Raw genomic sequence first — 19553 nt, 5'->3', positions numbered from 1 at the left:
GAAGGACGCGGACGGCGGCGGCGCTCCCGTCAGGCCCGCCCTCGCCCGCCCCCGGCGCGGCGCGCCTCCCTCGCCCCGCCCCCCGGCGCCCGGCGCCCAATCACAGCGCCGCGCACGTGACGAGCGCTGCCTGCGATGACCTCATCCCTGGTGTGGGATGACGTCAAATTCAAGATGGATGGAATCACAGCGGCAGCGGCGGCTGCGGCGCGCGCGAGCCGAGTGTGAGCGGAAAGGGGCCCCGCGGCTGCCTCGGGGCTGGAGACCGGTGAGTAACTGTTACGCCCCTCGCCCTAGGAGAACTGCGGGGCTCCGTGGGAGGCCACAGCCTCCTCGCAAAACGCGGCCTTTCCTGACGTAACTCTGAGGTGATTTCTCTCCTCTTTTTTCTCTCGACCAGCGGGTTGCGGGCTCCGAGCGCTTCTGCGCGTGCGCGGGGTCCGGGCTCTCACCGAGCATGCCCCAGGCTCCCACGTAGCCGCCTGTGCCTTCACACTGCGCATGCTCCTTGCCCGCACTTGGCCTCGCCCTCGCCAGTGCGCACGCGCCATCCCCGGCAGGTCTTCCTTAGCCCGGCCAGGTGCCCCCCTGGGCCGGACGTCCCTGGCCTCGGCGCGCGCACCTGCGCGGAGCGGTTGGGACGCCTTCCGGCCGAGGGCGCGTGTTCCGGTCCGGTGCAGGCGTGGGGGGCGCGCAGGGGACGGGGTGGGGTGCGCGGAGGCAGTGGGGTGGCTGGAACCCCGCACCTGTCGCAGCCTGCGCCCCGTGGCCCCTCGGGCCCGCCCGGCGGCCGCCGGCGAAACCCTTCCGCAGCCCGAGTTGACTTTGCGGGCCCCGCCCCCGCCCGCCTCCCTGGCCCGCCCTCTGCCGGACGCGTGGCCTCGGAGCGCTCTCCTTTCCCTCCAGAACCCCCCGAGGACCCGGTTCTCGGACTCCCCGCGGCTGGCCGCAGGCCTCTGTGCGGGGCCGTGGACGGTTCCTTGAGAATCCGCGGCCGGAGGCGCTGGGGAAGGGTGTGGGTCGGGACCAGCGGCTCTGGGCAGCCCCGCACAGAGACCTCCGCCGGCGGGAGTCCCCGGGGTGTTCTCATGGGTTGCCTCATCGCCCAAACCGCTGATCTCGGACGAGTTCGTAGCGGCCTGTGGAGGGTCGCAGCCTAGCGGAGCCCCTCGGCACTAGCCCTGCACCCCGGTCGCTAATGCATTGCAAGCACAGGGCTGCATGCTTCTGGAGAATGCCACCCGAGCAGCACGTGTGGACGTGGGGTGTTTTCAGAGACCGGTTCTCCCTCGGGATTGCCACACAGTGGCCCAGGGGGGCAAAGGTTCATCAGACCCCAGACAGTGTAGCATCCTGGGGTCTTTTAGTGCGGGAGCTACCAGCGCTGCCCACCTCTGGCATCAGAGGGCATCAGCGTATTACAGCATAGTCCAGTGATTGTTCATAATGATGACCCTGAGTCATCAGCAAGGAGCCTGCATCGTGGTCTGTGCACCTTGTTCAAGGGGACAAAGTGGGCTGATCGGTTTTGGATTTCTCACTGACAGTTGCTCTTAAATCCTTTCTCCCCTCTGATGCTTGGAGTAAATCCCTCATCCACCTCTAATGTCTAATTGTCATTACTTCTAAATTTAAGTATTCCTAAATATTGGTGATAAAAAGAAGGTAGAAATTTGGGGTATTGGTTTTATTCATTCTTTCCCTCGGCACTATTGAACATGGAGTGCACTTCATTCTGTGGCGTGAAAAGGTGGCAAGCCCATTCAAGGAACCTAAGAGTGTTTATGGCAAGGGATGCTGGGCGTGTAACCAGAGAGGGGTTATGGGGAGTCCCCAGGTGAGCAGAGGATGACTGAAGGGACAGTTGTAGCTGTCCCCAGAACCAACAAGGATGAGGAGAGCTGATTCTAGAGCTGTTTACAAGTGAGGTTTGCCAGGTTGTGCTGATGGGCGAGAGAGGAAAGAGGTTTCCGGTTTGGGAGAGCTGGTGGTTGGCAGCACGTCTAACCAAATAAGGAATGTGTGAGGACAGGCAGATGTGGGGTAGGGGCCAGGGGAGTGGGCCCTAAGAACTGCCCCGGACATATGGAGTTAGCTGCGACGGAAGTGCTCAGCAGGCACCTGCGGTCCCGGGGAGAGCCGAAGCAGAGATACAGATTGGGGAGTCCTCATCCTGTAAGCCACAAGAGCTCATTCAGAAAGCAGAGCTGCCACTTGCTAAGCTCTGTAACAGATGCTGGAGCAGTAAAGGTGAGCAGGTGCAGGTCTTGAACCTTGAGTGTAATGATCTCTCTCTTTACCCAGCAGATACTTGCCAGGCCTGTGCTAAGCACTGGGGATACACAGACGAAAATAAGCGTTCTTTCTTTTGAGGGCTCTCACCAGGGAGGTAGATAGAAAAGCAGGTCACTCAAAATAGTTGTGCTGTTACTGCAGACAGGTGGATGGAATATGGTGGTAGTTCAGATAGGATTGAGCCATTGGCTGGGGGCACAGTAACGAGAGCTTTGCAGAGACAGACATTTGAGCTGGATGTTTCTGTAAAAGTCGGCCAAGGGAAGGTAGGAAAGGTATGTTAGGTGGTGGGCACTGAGTGCACAGGTTTGCAGGGTAGATGGCAAAGAGTGGCCAGAGGGCGGCAGAAAGGTAAATATGACCCGACTATAAAGAGGCTTGTATGCTGGTTTGTAGAGTTTGGATTTTATCCAGGAAGTAATAGAAAAATCAATATAGTATTGTAAAAGGCCGTGATGGGACCAGCTTTACTTTAGGAAAACAAATGAAAGGCATATTTTCCACTTCTGCATTTAATTGGAGTATCAGACTACAGAAAAATCCAATATTTATTGTGCAAGATACCACGTTGGATATTGTGAAGAGTCAAAAGATATTGAGTGGGTTTTTAGTTCTCACACAGCTCAGAGTTCTCTTGGGGAGACAAAAGTATCTGGCAGCAAATAAACATTGTGTGAATGGTGCCAATCTCTGTGATACCGGAGTTGAAAGGTGCTTGCTCATAAACTGAGGGAGTCGTGGAACGTCTGTTAGTTAGCTAGGTCTGCCAGAACAGCACCGCAGACTGGGGGGCTTACCAGAAATGTATTTCCTCACAGTTCTGGAGCCTAGAAGTCCAGGGCCAGGGTGTGGGCAGGGTTGGTTCCTCGTGAGGCCTGTCCCCTTGGCGTGTAGAAGACCAGCTTTCCTGTTGTCATGTTCTTGTCCCTCTGTGTGCTGGTGTCCTTATATCCTTTTGTAGGGACACCAGTCAGATTGGATTTGGGCCCACCTTAAAGTCCTCATTAAAACCTCATGATCTCTTTAAAAATTCTGTCTAAATATGCTTGCATTCTTTTTTTTTTAAGATTTTATTTATTTATTTGAGATAGAGACAAGAGTGCACGCACTTGCACAAGGGGGAGGGGCAGAGATAGAGGGAGAAGCAGGGAGCCCAGTGTGGGGCTCCATCCCAGGACCCTGAAATCATGACCCCAGCCAAAGGCAGACACTTAACCAAGACAGCCACCCAGGCGCCCCTAAATATGCTTGCATTCTGAGGTGCCGGGGAAAGGGGGCCGGGTGGTTAGGGCTTCAGCATGTGGTGGCGGAGAGGGGGACACAGTCCAGCCTATGGCAGAAGGTTTAATGGAGGGACTGGGCTTGAGCTGAGCTTTGAAGGGTGATCAGCGTTCAGCTGAGTGGAGTGCTGGAGAAGGGTGGATGGGGTCTTGGACATTCGAGGTCTTGTAGTGGGAGACGCAGGACACTTGGGTTGTGTCTCAGAGACGCAGCATCTGAAGCAGGAAGTCATCACAAGGGAATAATGAAGGGAAAGAAATTTTAAAAAGTATTTTGTGACCAGATTCACAGAGGTGTAGAGTCTATGTTTGAAAATTTTGCATTTTAACCTAGTGGAGAACCATGTTTTCATTATTATTTCTTTTCAGCCAGCTTTTAGCACTCCGCCAAAATATCATATTGAGGCATTTCCTAAGCATTCTCTCCATACCCCTGGTCTCTCCACCCAGCTATAGCACCCTGTTTATTTCCATTATAGTGCAACCTGAAGCTACCCTTTTCATTTGTTTCCTTGTTCATTATCTCATTTACCCCCCTAGAATTTGGGGGCCTTGGTCTGTTTTGTGCATCCCGTATTTCAGGCATGTCTAATCATGCCTTGCACATAATAAGAGCTCAATAAAGTTGAAAATATAGTAGTAGTCCTTAGTGTGTATGTCCAGTGAATGCTTGAAGCTTTGTTTAGGAAGCCCCATCTAGCAGCAGGATTGTAAAGGATGAACTTGGAGAGCATGGCAGGAAGAATGAGTAACACTTGGGAAGGTATCAGTTAGGGTCCTTTAATAACAAAAACAGAAACAGGCTAGCTTGAATAGAACAAGGGATTTATTGTAGAGACACCGGGCTGCTCCTGAGGTTTAAGGAAAAGCTAGAGAATTGGGCCAGGAAGTACAGAAACCAAGGTAACTGGCAGGAATCAGTATGGTGAGCACCAGCCAGCTGCGTTTTCAGGCCCATCTTCCTTCCGGGGAGAAAGTTTGTGGTCTGCATGGCTTTGGTTGGTGCCTCCCCCTAAGCTAGAAGAGAGCAGCTCATCAGACTTACTCCTGGGACAAGGGTGGTTCTTCCAGAGCCAAACAGAAGAGGCCGCTCTGCTAATCCAGGTGCCTGTGAAGGGCCCGAGCTATGTTACAACAGAGCACACCCCGAAACTAAAGTCAGCCCCTCTCAGGAGAGACTGAAAATGGGGTGAGACGAGCACCCAAGGGGGTGACACACCTGCCCTGGCGGGACCCGACTGAGGAAGGCTGGCTTTGAAGTGAGAAGCCTTAGGTGATTTTTGCATGTCTGCATTGTCACCAAGTGAGTGATAAAACCTAACGTAGAACACTTCTTGTCTCCTTCGAATAATGAAATAGAGTGGAGCGTCAGGCCTAGATCCAGTTGTGAAGGTTTGGAGCTGAGCGGTATGTGTGTGCTCCAGAGTCACATGTAGGGGCTTTGTTTTTCTGAGAGGTATTTGCTTTGTGACATGGGTTCCTTCTTTTTACTGGTGTAATGGTTGGGACTGTGCAAGACGTCCCCAGCATTCCAAAGGATCGTGCGTGCAGAGTTCGGTTTTAGGCTGATGTTTTGGATGTGAGCAGACGTTTTCCTATGGAATTGGTACCAGGGGTTTTATGGGCCGGTCTTGAAGCAAGTTTGATTTATAACGCACCTTAGCTCTGACACCAGTCTGAGTTTTAGTCTCCAAAACTTGAAAGTCAGCGGGGTTATCTTGGTCCCTTTCTGGGCCCCTCATTCACCTCCTGGTGCCCTTTTATCCCAGTGCTTAGCTGTGCTTTGCTGTTTTCTGCGCATATCACCAGAATGCTCTGTATTCCAAAATCGTCTGCCTTTCCTCCACCCTCTTAAAAATCTTAACTCCTTGATCTAATATTGGTATAAAGAGGAAATTATTTGCATTGAATTAGTTTCTATTAAGACACAAATCCCTGCTTCTCTTGGCATTTTAGTACCTGAGGAATTTGAGGTGTTGGTATAAAATAATTTTCTGCGGTTCAGTTGCGAAGGCTTTGTGGCCGTGCTAGGGAATTGGAACTCGAGGCCAGCGCAGGCCTTTAGTAGGAGTTTTTAAGCCCTGGCACAATCAGATGTGTGTGTATCTGTAGTAGAAATGGGAAGAATGGAACCTGTGCTATTACAGTAGTCGAGTGAGCGGTGAGCCCCAAGTCTTCCTGATGTCCCCACCGTGCAGTCACCTACCCTCCTGCCACCTGGCCAAATTAACTGCTGCTTGAAATCAGTATTCTCGTAGCATTGTTTGTATCTTTCATTCTATTTGATTTTTATGTGTCTCTGTCCTACCATGGGAATGTGTGTGACTTCAGGCAGCCAGCCAGCTCAGTCCTCTCCCATCACCAGCATCTCTTATGATTTATAACATTTGGAACCATAAACATTCAGGAGAGGAAGGGAGGAAGGACATGAAATGCGTGCTTGCCATATAGGAAGCACTACCTACACGAGGAGCTGGCAAACACCGTGCATCTTGTTCTCGTAGAAATCCTATGTGGTAAGGAGGGTTAGCCCCGTCTAACAGGTTAAGGATACTACGACTCAGAAAGGTCGAGTGATCTTTACCAGGTTACATACCTAATAGGTGACAGAGCCAGGACTGAAGACAAATACTGATTGGAAGGTCCTTTCCATGGAGCTGTGAGTTCCATGAATTGTTAACTGTAAAGATTCTCCTTTTGAAATTTCAGGAAACAGCATGAAATAGGAACAATTAAGGCAGAGTTCGGGAAGATCTGTGTGTGCGAGGATCCAAGCAGTAGCAGGCCAGCCCAGTTTCAGAGTCTGGCTTTCCCGGGGGGTTTCCACTGAGCTCTTTCTGTCCATTGTAAACGGCTCTTCAGTCCACATTTCACCCACTTTCCTCTTCAGAGCGCCAAGGCTTCTCACTATGACTACGGTGATAGCAGGAACTCTGCCCCGATGAGTCAGGTGGAGATGAGCAATGGAAAAGGAGTGGGGGGGGCGGACTCGGGGGCAATATGCAGTTCCGTGTGCGAGCTTTTCAGTTTGTGATGCACGGTCTCCTGTAAAGTAGAGGTCCTCGTTATTCATCATTAAAACATAGGTGAGAAGTTGGGAGTTTGATGAGCCACCGGATTTGTGGAGGAGGAGGTACATTTGGCAACAAAGTCGGTCTTACCTGAGGGCTGAGGAGCAGGAACAGCAAAGGGGTTGGGTGCTCACTTCACACCCCCGGGCTCCCCCAGGGGTCCTGCTAGATTAGCTCATGAAATGCACTGGTTGTGACTTCCACCCACCTTTCGGCCTGCATCCTTAGTGGAGCATTTTCTATTTTTAGTTAAGTTAGTTAAGCTCAATGAATATGCCTACTGTCTTTAAAACACAAAACTCCAAAATGTTAGTTGTTTGCAGCTAGACCAGGAAAGGACCCATGGTTTTTGAGTTTTCATAATGAAAAAGGTAGAAGCAAGGGCATCACGCGGAGGGTGAGGAGTCTGCATGCCCTATGCTCGCTCTCCTCCAGATGTCTCCGGACTTTGTCCCAGGCTGCCCGAGAGGATAGAGGAGGTCCCTCTCCCTTTAGGTTCTTGGACCAGCCTTAGCTTAGTCCTTGGGGCCCTCCCCTGCATGCCACCCATCTTCCGGCAACCTCTCCGCCTCGGCTCTGTGCTGTCAGACACGGCTCCTGCCCTTGGAATGCCTTTCACCTTGCCTTCCTGACTCCTGCTCGTTCAGGAAGCATCTTCTGTCGAGTGCCTCCCCTGACGTGCCTCTCAGCTGCCCCTGAAGCCTCCACCTGCACCGCGCCCGAACCTCTGCAGCGCCCTGTCCGGGGCTCTGCACGTTGGCACGTGCTAACACACTGACCTGTCCCGCTCCCACCGCACGGGTCTCTAAGAGCTGCCGGACAGGCCCGTGCTTGCTGGGCTTCCATCCTCCGTGTCCCACCAGGCACCGGGCTGTGAGATGCACGGAAGGTGATGGCTGAGTCCAGGTGCTGGGCCCCAGCTCCTAGCTCGCCCCACTGCTGGCCGGCGGTGTGAACTTGGGCACAGTGCAGGCTCTCCCAGCGCCAGCGCCTCCATCTCCTCATTTGTGAAACAGGCACGTGGACCAGCGCCCAGCCCAGAGGTTTCTGTGCGGATTAAAGGAGGGAACTGGAGACAGCATGGTGTGGGGGTTAAAGAGCTTGGCCTCTGCAGCCACAGCCCCTGCTGTGAATCCTGCTCTGCCACTTGTACTTGGTGGGACCGTGAGCAAGTTAACTTGACCCTCTGTGCCTGGGTGTCTCATCTCTAAAACAGTCGTGGTACCGCCTGCTAGGGTTGCTGTAAACACTCAGTGAAGGTGTAAAAATGTTAGTGGTAGATGTGGTAGAGGAAGCACTCAAACGGTAGCTGTTGGAGGGTGTGCAGTTGGTGCCGGGGTGAGCCGAATGGGCGGCACGGTGGCGTCGCCTGCACCCATGTACCCAGAATTTGACAGGCTTGGCCCCTTTCCAAGCAGGCAGTCTCACTGATGATTCTAAATGGAGAGGAGAGCCAAACGGATCGCTTTAAGCAGTTTTCAGGGACAGCGACTATTTCTCATACAACCCACATCTGGGTGACTTGCTTTTCCCTAATTCCCAAATGTCTTCATTCAAAGAGTATGGTGGGAGCCTGTGGTTCAAGGGATTCGAGGTAGTGATTTAGAACAAAAGCAGGGGTCATGGTAATTTGAAGAAAGCAAAAGAAGGAAGTTTTTCTGAACCGTGTTGTTTGCGTATATAGCAGCAGGGTGCAGATGCAGTCGCCTTTCTTCGTGTCCAGGGATGTGGAAATTCTCGCTTGGTTTAGTCCTCGCACACTCCCTTAGCCCACGCCTGTGCTTTCAGGTGCCCTGGGTGTCTTCTTTTGATTCCCCCAGGAGCAGACCCTGAGCCACAGATTCAGAGCAGGTGTTTATTTGGGAAGTGATCCCAGGAAGCACAGGAAAGGTTGTAAGGGTGCCCACAAAGGGTCCGTTAATGAAATAGGTGCTGCTCACATTTAGAATATCAAACTGAATTCCTGGAAAATACCTGAACCGATTTTTCCATCAGACTTCATCTCAAGTAAGACATCCAGCGCTTCTGGTACAATTCTTAGAACTCTCTTTAGCTCCTCACCTTCTTATCTACCATGGTCAGTCCCTTAGAAATCCAAATAACTGCTTTGTCTCCACTCCCACCTTGGTGCGGGCACCATCGAGTCTCACGCGGGTCACTGCAGTAGACTCCTGGCTGGTCTGGGCCACAGTCCTGTCTCAGCTGCCTTGTTGATCTTGGCTCCTAGCTGGTCTCCCAGCTTCCACCTTTACCTGCCTGCTTTGATCCATTCTCAACATCGGAGCCAGAATGATCCTTTTGAAACATAATTCAAGTCCTTGTCATTTTTCTGTCAGAATCTTCCAGCGACTGCCCTTTCACTTGTGGTGGAAAGCTCGGTTTTCCTGCAGTTCACTCATTCAGTCCTGCTCTGTCTTCCATGGCTCCCTGCTCCAGCCCTGCTGTGACTTGGGCTCTTCCCTCTGCTTGCAGTGCTCCTCCCTCGTGATTCTCATTCTCATGTCTCCTTGCCGCCTTCAAGCCTCGAGTGGCATTTTGTTGAATGAGCGAACGGATGAGTGACTTGTGAAGTTCTGGTACAGTTTGTAGCGTGTTGGAGGTGCCAGTACTGTCTTCTTGTTTACGTCTCACCATAGCGTTGTGTGGTAGCTGCGACTCTCCCTGTTTTGCAGTGGGGGAAACCTAGCCTTCAATGTTGACTAGCCCCCCACGCTGACTTTCCAACCGTCTTGACCCCGGCTAACAGGGAGGGAGTAGGAGTATATTGTGAGTGCTCACGGGTGTGGACGTGTGCTGTCCGGACCCCGGCTCCCAGGACGGAGTATGTTGTGCGTGCTCACGCGTGTGGACGTGTGCACATATAACTTGAGACTGACATTTCACAAGGTGTCGGCCTCCTGTGTTTGAGGCATTCTGACGTTTTCTACTCTGTCCTAGTCAGTTTATGACTTTAATTGCTAGTTTCTAATCACTAAATTGATTGTAAGAAACCCTTTTTGAAAAATACTTGTCCGCGTTTTTAATTCTGCATCTGTTGCTTTTTCCTGTAGCAGCATCTGAACTAGGTTTCTCAAAAATTATCAGCACTAAAAACAGCATTTAGTACACAGCTGAGTTGTAAATGAGGCATTACAAATTATTTCTTTCTCTGCTGACCTTTGTGAAAGATGATAAGGGGTATGTAAATAAATGCAGGATTGTTGAGACATGATAGGATTAAGGGAGAAATTTAAATGGCTAACAGAAAAGGAAGGGGCAAAGGTTTCCATCAAGCAATCGCAAATAGAGGAATTAAAATTTGCCATTGATATGAAATGATGGTAGGCAGGAATGAGCAGAAACTCCTTACACTCTGACCAAGGCATCTGTTTGGGGACGACATCCCTGGAAGCAGTCATGTCTGAGAGCCCATTAAATTGAGTCAACACCATAGAGAGGAATCAGAATAATAGGAGAGAAGTTTGTGTATCGTGCCTGGTCATTCCAGGTTGGTGGCCTACCAGACTCTTCTTCGTGGGCTCTTCTGAAGAGTCTGCATGCTGGTTGACCAGCACAGGCTGTCCTTTGAAACCAGAGGAGAACTTGCCACTGTCCTGGGCACCGAGTTTAGTACATTTACAACCTGCCCTCTGGAGAAAGAGAAAACTGTCGGTCTTAGTTACTTAGAATCCATTCAAAAATAAATGTCATAATTTGTTTTATTATTTTTTTAGAGCGGGGAGAGGCAGAGGGTGAGAGAGAGAATCTCAAGCAGGCTCCATACCAGTGCGGAGCCTGACACGGGGCTCGATCCCACACCCCTGAGATCATGACCTGAGCCAAAATCAAGAATTGGACACTTAATTGAGCCACCCAGATGCCCCTAAATGTCGTAACTATTTTAAAGAAGACACTACAGTCAAACCAGAGATGAGGTGTTACAGTAACAGAAGCCGAAGTGAAGGGTCAGCTTTGGAAAGTCCGGCATTGTGTCTGTATGAGATGGCTTTCCCTTCGTTGAGAGCATGGGTGGCATTAATATGGACCTTTTTCTTTGATACTGAACTAAATGTTTGCCTTGTATGAGATGCTGGCTCATCCAGCCTTTGCAACAACCCTAAAGGAGGGTGCAGTCGTCCCATCCATTTCACGTGAGGGACCCGGTACTCAGCCAGGAAGGAGGCAGCCTCTCACCCCCATACCTCTGCCAGAGCCCACACCCAGCCACCAGGCCTTCACATCTCACCTTTAGATTAGAAGAGAACTGCCGTGAGATCTCATTTCAAACTCCTTAATTTAAAATTAGTAGTAATTACGTTTAGATCAGGCTATAGGCTTCTCTGTGCTCTCCTTGAAAATGTGATTTGGTGAGAAAAAAGTATTCAGGAGATTGCAAGGTGGTTAGCATAAGAAAGAAACCAAGCTCTTCTGTTGTTTAACATTCTAACCTTTGCTGAACACTGTGATACAGTAGTGATCAGTAAGTGAAATTTTTCTTTCTTTTTCTAGATTCTTCCCTATTTTTAAAGGTCTGGTGAGGATCCCCCCTCCCCCTTTGCAACCCAGTGGTCACAGTTCACAAGGTGGATAAGTACGTCCAATGATAAGACTGACTTCTTTCAGAATCGCGGACTCAGGAGCTTCGATTCTTCATGCTTACTCTCTGAACTAAGAGGGATAGAACTGAGCGTCGAATGGATAAGAACCCTAAATAGCCAACCTTTCATTTCAAACAGGGCTGTTCCGCACAGCAGCCAAGGTCCAGCAGCCCTCTGCTGGTATGACAACACCTGTACTACAGTCTTCAGTCCTAAAACCGCTCAGCGGCAGTGACTGACACGCTCCAGGAGCCCCGAGACCCACTGGCCGCTCTTTCCCATGTTGTCAACCTAAGATCATTCGTCCACACAGCTTTTGTCTGCCTACAGTCCGCTCAGCACTGGCACCTATGAAAAGACAGCTAGGGCTCCCTGCCCTTGAGCGTTTCATCCCAGGGAGAGCTTTTCACCACGTTTTTCACAATAAGTGTGTACTTTGTCTTTCAGGTAAGCGCCCACGATGGAGGGGCTGCTGCATTACATCAACCCGGCTCATGCCATCTCTCTGCTGAGCGCGCTCAACGAGGAGCGCCTCAAAGGACAGCTGTGTGACGTGCTTCTGATTGTTGGAGACCAGAAATTTCGAGCGCATAAAAATGTCTTGGCCGCCAGCAGTGAATACTTCCAGAGTTTATTCACCAACAAGGAGAATGAGTCACAGACTGTCTTTCAGCTTGACTTTTGTGAACCAGATGCTTTTGATAACGTTTTGAACTACATTTATTCTTCATCTTTATTTGTCGAGAAAAGCAGTCTCGCGGCCGTGCAAGAACTAGGCTATAGCCTTGGGATTTCCTTTCTGACTAACATCGTCTCTAAAACACCTCAGGCCCCCTTTCCAACGTGTCCCAACAGGAAAAAAATATTCATAGAAGATGATGAAAGCAGTTCTCAGAAGAGAAGTGTCATCGTTTGTCAAAGTAGAAACGAAGCACAGGGAAAAACTGTGAGTCAGAATCAGCCTGACCTAAGCCATACGTCCCGGCCCTCCCCTAGCACTGCAGTCAAGACCAGCACCAGTAAGCCCCACGTTCCCAAACCGCCCGAGCCGCTCCACACTTTGCCACTGGCTGAAAAGAGCTGGCCTAAAGATGGTTCTGTGGGCTATGCAAAGTCTCTGGAGCACGCGGGGCCTCTGGATGACCCCAACAGAAGCAGTTTGCTGAAAAGGAACGCACCGCTGCAGGACAGAGAGGCGATGGACGATACGGCCAGTCTCAGCGGCCAGCTCCCCAAAGGCAAAGCCATAGAGTTGGCTTTGAAGAGACCACGGCCCCCGGTGTTGTCTCTCGGAAGCTCATCAGAGAACCCCTACGTGCTGAAGGAAACTCACAAAGGAGGCGGTCCGGGCGAAGACCGAAACCTGCTGTACTACTCCAAGCTGGGGCTGGTGGTCCCGTCCGGCAGCTCTGGCTGCAGGAAGCCAGGCATCGACAGAAGCGGCCCGCTCGTCAAGAGTCTTCTCAGACGGTCGCTGTCCATGGACAGCCAGGTGCCCGGCCTCTCACCCTCCACAGAGTTGAAATCTTCCCAGGGCCGCTCCGCAGTGGCAGGTGAGGTGCCGGGGAGCGGCTTCTGTGCTCTGTCGCAGCAGTCGTCGCTGAAGGAGTGCGGGGAGAAGGCGGCCCTCGAGGAGCGGGGCCCCGCGCCCCAGCCCCACCGCCTCCGGTCCTTCAGCGCCTCCCAGTCCACGGAGAGGGAAGGGGAGCCTGCCGTGACCGAGGTCCGCATCAAGACGGAGCCCTGCAGCCCCCTGTCGGACCCCTCCGACATCATCCGCGTCACTGTGGGAGACCCGGCCGCGGCGGCCGCCGCCAGAGACCTTTCCCTGACAACCGAAGACGATCAAAAAGACATGAGCAGGCTCCCGGCGAAAAGGAGGTTCCAGGCGGACCGAAGGCTGCCGTTGAAGAAGGTGAAGGAGGACGAGCACGGGTCTCCGGTGTCCGAAGAGAACTTCGAGGAGGGCTCGAGCCCTCCCCTCCCTGATGCAGAGTTTCCAGATTCTGACTTGAATAAAGATGAATTTGGTGAGTTGGAGGGAACAAGACCAAACAAAAAATTTAAATGCAAACATTGCCTTAAGATCTTTAGATCGACCGCAGGTCTTCACCGGCACATTAACATGTACCATAACCCAGAGAAGCCCTACGCTTGCGACATCTGTCACAAGCGGTTTCACACAAACTTCAAAGTGTGGACGCACTGTCAGACCCAGCACGGCATAGTGAAGAACCCGTCACCAGCCTCTAGTTCACATGCCGTTTTGGATGAGAAATTCCAAAGAAAGCTGATTGACATAGTGCGAGAGAGAGAGATTAAGAAGGCCCTGATCATTAAGCTGAGGCGCAGCAAGCCTGGGTTCCAGGGGCAGAGTAGCTCCCAGGCCCAGGCCATCAAGAGGAACTTGCGGTCGCGAGCCAAAGGAGCGTATATTTGTACTTACTGTGGAAAAGCCTATCGCTTTCTCTCGCAGTTCAAGCAGCACATAAAAATGCACCCGGGAGAAAAGCCCATTGGCGTCAATAGAGCTGCTAAGCCCAAAGAGCATGTTTCTCTCGAGAGTCCAATAGAGAACAAGGAGGTTTACCAGTGCCGCCTCTGTAATGCTAAGCTCTCTTCTCTTCTAGAGCAAGGAAACCACGAGCGATTATGCAGAAACGCAACCGTTTGCCCCTACTGCAGCCTTAGGTTTTTCTCGCCGGAGCTAAAGCAGGAGCACGAGAGTAAGTGTGAGTACAAGAAGCTGACATGTCTCGAGTGCATGCGCACCTTCAAGTCCTCCTTCAGCATTTGGCGGCACCAAGTTGAAGTCCATAATCAGAACACCATGGCGCCGGCTGAAAACTTTTCCTTACCCATTCTGGACCACAATGGTGATGTGACTGCTGCTGCCAGGGCCCCGGCCCAGCCCGAGCCCCATAAAGCCAACCACGCGGTCCCCGCCAAAGACGACAATGCCTTCAGTGATTGTTCGGAGCAAGTGAACTTCGATTCAGAAGACTCCTCCTGTCTCCCCGAAGACCTCAGCCTCTCGAAGCAACTGAAAATCCACGTCAAAGAGGAGCCCGCGGAGGAGGCCGAGGAAGAGGCACCCGAGGCCCGCGCCGGCCCCAAGGACGCCGGCTCCAGCAAGGACGCCAGCCTGTGGCCCTGCGAGAAGTGTGGCAAGACGTTCACGGCGCACAAGCAGCTGGAGCGGCACCAGGAGCTCCTGTGCTCCGTGAAACCCTTCATCTGCCACGTGTGCAACAAAGCTTTCCGCACCAACTTCCGGCTCTGGAGCCACTTCCAGTCCCACATGTCTCAGGCTACGGAGGACCCGGCGCATAAGGATTCGGAAGCGTGCCCTGTGCCCACAAACTCTCCGTCCCCACCCCCGCCGCCCCCCCCCCCCCCGCTGCCCAAGATCCAGCCTCTGGAGCCCGACAGCCCCACAGCCTTGTCTGAAAACCCCGCTCCTGCCACGGAGAAACTGTTCGTGCCCCAGGAATCCGACACGCTTTTTTACCATGCCCCCCCCCTTTCTGCAATCACCTTTAAAAGACAGTTCATGTGTAAACTGTGCCATAGGACATTCAAGACGGCCTTCAGTCTTTGGAGTCACGAACAGAGCCACAACTGAAAGACCGCCCCTTTTCGCCTGCCACAGAAGGGATGGTGGTCTCCAGAGTTCCTCCACCTAAATTCTGAAACGTGCATAAGAAACAAAATATTTTTTAAAAGAGAATAATAAAGGTTGGAAATTGTTATGCTTGAATAGAAGTTTGAGATAAATTGATACTAATTAGTGATGTCCTTACTCACCTTAGGAAAACTAAAATCTGTTGTGCTTTGGACCTTACCAGTCACAGGATGATTTGACTTCGTTAATGTTGAAATGTGACTGATCTTGGTTATTTGCATGGTTCCTCATTCCACGGTGTCAGTATAATCTTTTCCCGGAGGTGGTTTTGGTTTTGCAATCAGTGAAATACTATTCAAGTGTTTCTTTTGATTATATCAGACACCTAAGTTCTAGTTCAATGTCAGCCACGTTCCGAAGTCCACAACGCATCAAGAGGAAGCGGAGTAGTTTGCAGCGTTGAGTTAGATCTTAGGATACTTTAGCAATAAAACAATGATAAGCCTCAACCTTAATAAGTTATCCTGACGCTTGATAACAATAAATAATTTGGTATTTTGTGGTCATGTAGAAATTTTTTTGTATGAAAATAGAAATTTAAATCAGCAATAGTGATACTTAGGTTTTTATAAAATAACAAAAGCTTGCTCTTGGGTCATTTAACATAACTAGGGATGGAAGATTTGGGAAATGAAAATGTGAGTGTGTCTCGAAGGCCTCCAAGCCCGTTTACAAAAGCTCCCGTGGCGATAGGCATTGTAATTGGAACTGCTGTGCTGTGTGCGCGGGCCTCAGGTCTCAGCTCCGACCAGCATTGGGAGGACTGGACGTGTTGGGTCTTCTCCGATTCATGCTGTCACCAGTGGGAAATCTGAGTGCGTTTGGGACTGAAAACAAAGGCAGCATAAGGCACTCACTCATTTTGAATTTAACAGCATTAGTGGGACAGTTAAGGTTGGGACATACACTTAGGTACCTCGGTCCCACGCCCGCGGTCAGGACAGCCCCTGTAAGTCCCGAGTTAGCATTGACTTCCCAAGATGGGACGTGGGGGAGAACACCATGCCGTGGTCCCCACGCGCTCTCAAGAACAGTGTTCACAGTGTACCATTTCCTGCCTCTGTTTCTGTTAGAATTTGTTGGAGTTCATTGTGGTAAGATGTCCTTAGTGCAATCATTCTGCTTTACGTCACTGCTTTAACGTTTCATAAATCTGTATTAAAGCACTATCAGGGGTCCAAAATTAGTTTTCGCTACCTATTTTGGCCCGTAGGGTTTGGGCTGCTCTTCTGTTTTGTTTTCTATTTTGTTTAAGTTGTAATTAAACGGCTTTTTTAGGTGTTTCTAAAGGGAAAACAACTGTTTCACTGGTACAAGTGAGGGGTTAGGTATGGACAAGTGGAAATATTGTTGAAACTACAAAATCCTTTTAAGATAGTGCTATGGATGAAGACTCCCAAGTTTATTAATTTTTTTCTTCCAAGCTATTCTCTCAAATAAAAAAAAATTACTGTGACTAAGAAATGATTTGCTGAGTACTTCAGTGTGTACCGCTGGAGCGGGAGAGAGCTCGGCACTCGTCGGTCTCCTCACCCACATTCCGTACCAGTGGCAGGAAAGACATTCTTAACTTTTTATCGAAACAGGCCTTTTCACAAGATACCAGTTGGCTTTGTAGATTAGAGAAATTGCATGTGAAATCTTGCCTTTTTATTTTTTCATTTGAAAACTACCACAGTCACAGAATATTTGAGTGGTCCCTTCCTAATTTTGTTCTTACTTAAACTTGATGGAGAAAGGAAAACAGAATGAAGTCGCAGTAACCGATTATTGCCATCTTTATATTTTCTTGAAGAAATCTATGCATTTTCAAGATGAAACTAAAGTGTATGATGTTCCGTGAGCCATCAGGGTGGATTACTGTTCACTGAATTAATTCCCTGTATAATGTGCTCTTTTCTTACTCTGAACACCTTGGTAGCTGTCACTTCTTCGGAAAGACAGCTTCCCTCAGAGTAGTCCTTGCTTCTGGCTGTTAGAGCGTGTGTGTGAGAATTTCCACGGCACACGTGATCTTGGCATTGTAAATTCAGTATCCCAGGACTTGAACCTTTATGCTACGTTTTTGAAGATTTTTTAATAATGTTCAGTAAAAAATATTTTTGATCTAAATATAGGCTCAGCGTACCTTTTAGATAGTGTTTTGTCTCGTTCGTTTCACGTTTTTGTCTAGGCAAGGAACGTTAAGATTTCAAATAAAATTTCGAACCAAAAACATTTATAATGCAGTTCTGGTTTTTCTATTACTTTTTATACTCTACCTTCAAAGCGTCAGGCTGAAAGAGTTTATTTTGGTGGTCAAAAAATAAAATATGCTTCAACTCATGTAACTATTTTAAATGTCAGGAAGTAAAATAATGAAAGACACACAAATCGCTCCTTTTAAGAATGTTGATCTCAGACGGTGGGCAGACACTCGGTCTGTGAGACAGGTTGGTCTTTCATTGTTAGGACACCAGCTTGTAAAGGTATTCTCGAAAATGTTTTTTCTGATTAGAATTAATTTTTGAAAATGTAGGAAGCTTGTTATTCCTTGTAAGTATTCAGGCTGCCTTTTTTTATGCAGTTGTGGAAAGAATGTCAAATGTTTTAATATATTCTTTATTAATCTGAGAACTTGCTATCGAATCATTTTCTTCACGTGGGAGAGGGAAAGAGGAACACCCTAAAACATCTTTTTCTCAAAGTCAGCAATGGAGGTTACAAATAGTGTGCATTTTCTATAGTAATATTTCAATTTAACAGAATATTCACCGTTAAAACTAGTTATGGCTAGTGTGCATTTATTGTTTTATCAAAATCTACAACTAAGAGTTCAACTAGGATATCACTTTTGCATTTGTGGGGGCATATATGTGGTTCTTGGTTTTCTGTTTTGGAGTGGATCCTTAATAGCCTTTTTAAAAATATGCTCCAGCTCTTACCAATCAGTGGTAGTCTTATCCACACAGAGCACCGGTTGGTGCTGATGAGGGGAGAAGTTGTACAAGAATAAAACGTGCCCTTCCTTGGAGGCAGGGGGGTGTCTTCCTCTGTAGGCCAGTGGCCCGTCCAGGGGTGAAAGACCCAAGAATCCACTGTGTGTGTGTGTGTGTGTGTGTGTGTGTGTGTGTGTGTGTGTACACAACCAGAATCCAGAACCTGTGTGTGTGTGTACAACCAGAATCCAGAACTTTAGGAATTAAAGGCATTTGAATTTTCTTACCACAAAAACAATTAGATGTCATGCATAGCAGGTTTCTTTATAAATTGCACTAATTCATATTGGAGTATTACAAGTCCGTTTTGTCAAGTTCTGATTTCTCATTGATGTTTTTTGTAATAATTACGAAAAGTGTTACTATTTAAATAATGCTAATACATTTAATAAGTTCTTTAACACTGGCTTTTTTTTTAAGTTTAAAAAATAGGGTTTTCTTTTGTGGCTTTAGCACTTTAAGAAGTTTTATGTTTCCATCATTGTTAATGTGCTTGTTCAGCACTTCTCCCCGTGTTTGCTTCCACGTGGGGCGGGGTTGGGGGGTAGACTGAGCGGTGGTGTTTACGTTCCGGAGGAGGAGACGTGGGTTAGTGTCAGGTTTTTAAGGAATTCCTTTCAGAGACCATTGTTTGGGAACCAAAGTATTTTACTGTAAATCTTGAAAATAATTAAATTGAGTGCTCTCTAGTCATTTATTAGTGCTGTTCTCAAATTTTCCACAAAGTTATACTTGGTTAATGTTAATTTTCAAATGGGGATAATTTCTTATTGACATTAATGCAATCCTTGAAGTTTTCATTGAATAAATCTTACTGTTAAACAAATGTGGTTATAAACAAATTGTGTATATTTTGTTGTCAGATGCTTTAGCAGACTAAATCATTGTTCAATTTTATTTAGGAATGAGCTTTTTGGAACTGAAAACTCATGGTAAAATAGGATTTCTATCTAATGTTAATCCATTGCTTATTTGTATCCAGTTCTGTCGTCTGTTTCCTTTGCTTAAATCTTGACTAAGAATGATTGGAGTCAATAAATTTGTACTGTATTTTGTTTTGAGTCATGGTCTCATTGTTATGTTTTGGACGTTAATAACAACGGTTAGTAGCGTATACATTTCTGAAAGTAAAAGATGAAGCCACTCTGGGTGGGTCTCGGAGTAGCTGCCTGAGAGCTGGGTGAGATGGTGGTTGCCCAGCTTGTCCGGCTTGCTTGGAGAACTAGTTTTGCAGTCAAGTGTTGGTTACCGGGGCGCCACAAATAATGCGATCATTAGAACCTTATATAAGCCACAAGCTTTGCCTACCCACCTCTTTCTTTACTGTTCACATGAGTTTTGAAACAATCATGGGGGTAAATGCATACACACAACAGGCTTAGTTACCCCACATTGACATTTCAGCATAGCAATGGATAATCTAGTTTTATTGCATGGTTTTCACAGCTTCCAGGTCATCCTAACCAGGCCCTTCCGTGATGCCGGGATAGATGGCCTTTTATGTTGCTAGCTTTCCCCGTGAGGGAGAGCCGAGCTGTGGGCATCTCCAATGGCCGCCACCAGACTGACCGCAGGCAGGGAAGGAGCTGGTCTCGGGCTCTCTTCCTCGTCAGATCCCCTAGACCCGTCTTGGGGGCCTCTGGCTAACGGTTTTGTGATCACACAGC

The 19553-nt window shown here is 49.0% G+C and overlaps 2 protein-coding genes across 6 annotated transcripts in view; both read left to right on the top strand.

Annotated features, from left to right (window-relative positions):
- The first annotated feature begins 155 nt into the window (after positions 1-155).
- ZBTB21 (zinc finger and BTB domain containing 21) lies at positions 156-18021 on the top strand. 5 transcript variants are annotated; one of them, XM_025863514.2, is made up of 3 exons: positions 156-268; positions 11671-13253; positions 13854-18021. In XM_025863514.2, the coding sequence occupies exons 2-3, from the start codon at positions 11684-11686 to the stop codon at positions 14846-14848; spliced, it is 2565 nt and encodes an 854-aa protein (XP_025719299.1). In that variant the 5' UTR covers positions 156-268; positions 11671-11683; the 3' UTR covers positions 14849-18021. The 5 variants fall into 5 exon arrangements, with proteins under 5 accessions (XP_025719299.1, XP_025719298.1, XP_073743159.1 ...); XM_025863513.2 differs by having other exon boundaries at positions 11671-18021; XM_073887058.1 differs by having other exon boundaries at positions 158-268; positions 11135-18021.
- The window catches only part of C2CD2 (C2 calcium dependent domain containing 2), a 94270-nt gene continuing 74879 nt past the window's right edge, over positions 163-19553 (top strand). Inside the window, exon 1 of the mRNA XM_073887061.1 lies at positions 163-268. Coding sequence (XP_073743162.1) covers positions 179-268 — 90 coding nt within the window. The 5' untranslated portion in view covers positions 163-178. The remainder of the gene's footprint in view (positions 269-19553) is intronic.

The sequence above is a fragment of the Callorhinus ursinus genome, unplaced genomic scaffold (assembly GCF_003265705.2).
Source record: "Callorhinus ursinus isolate GAN/ISIS: 27379988/994484 unplaced genomic scaffold, GSC_fseal_2.0 scaffold75, whole genome shotgun sequence".
NCBI classification, from domain to species: Eukaryota; Metazoa; Chordata; class Mammalia; order Carnivora; family Otariidae; genus Callorhinus; species Callorhinus ursinus.
Note: the sequence above shows the minus strand (reverse complement) of the source record. Positions and strands in the feature narration are given on the sequence as shown.

Bases quoted from the DNA above. Each gene is read 5' to 3' on its own strand.
- ZBTB21 (XM_025863513.2), top strand. From the start codon at position 11,684: ATGGAGGGGCTGCTGCATTACATCAACCCGGCTCATGCCATCTCTCTG.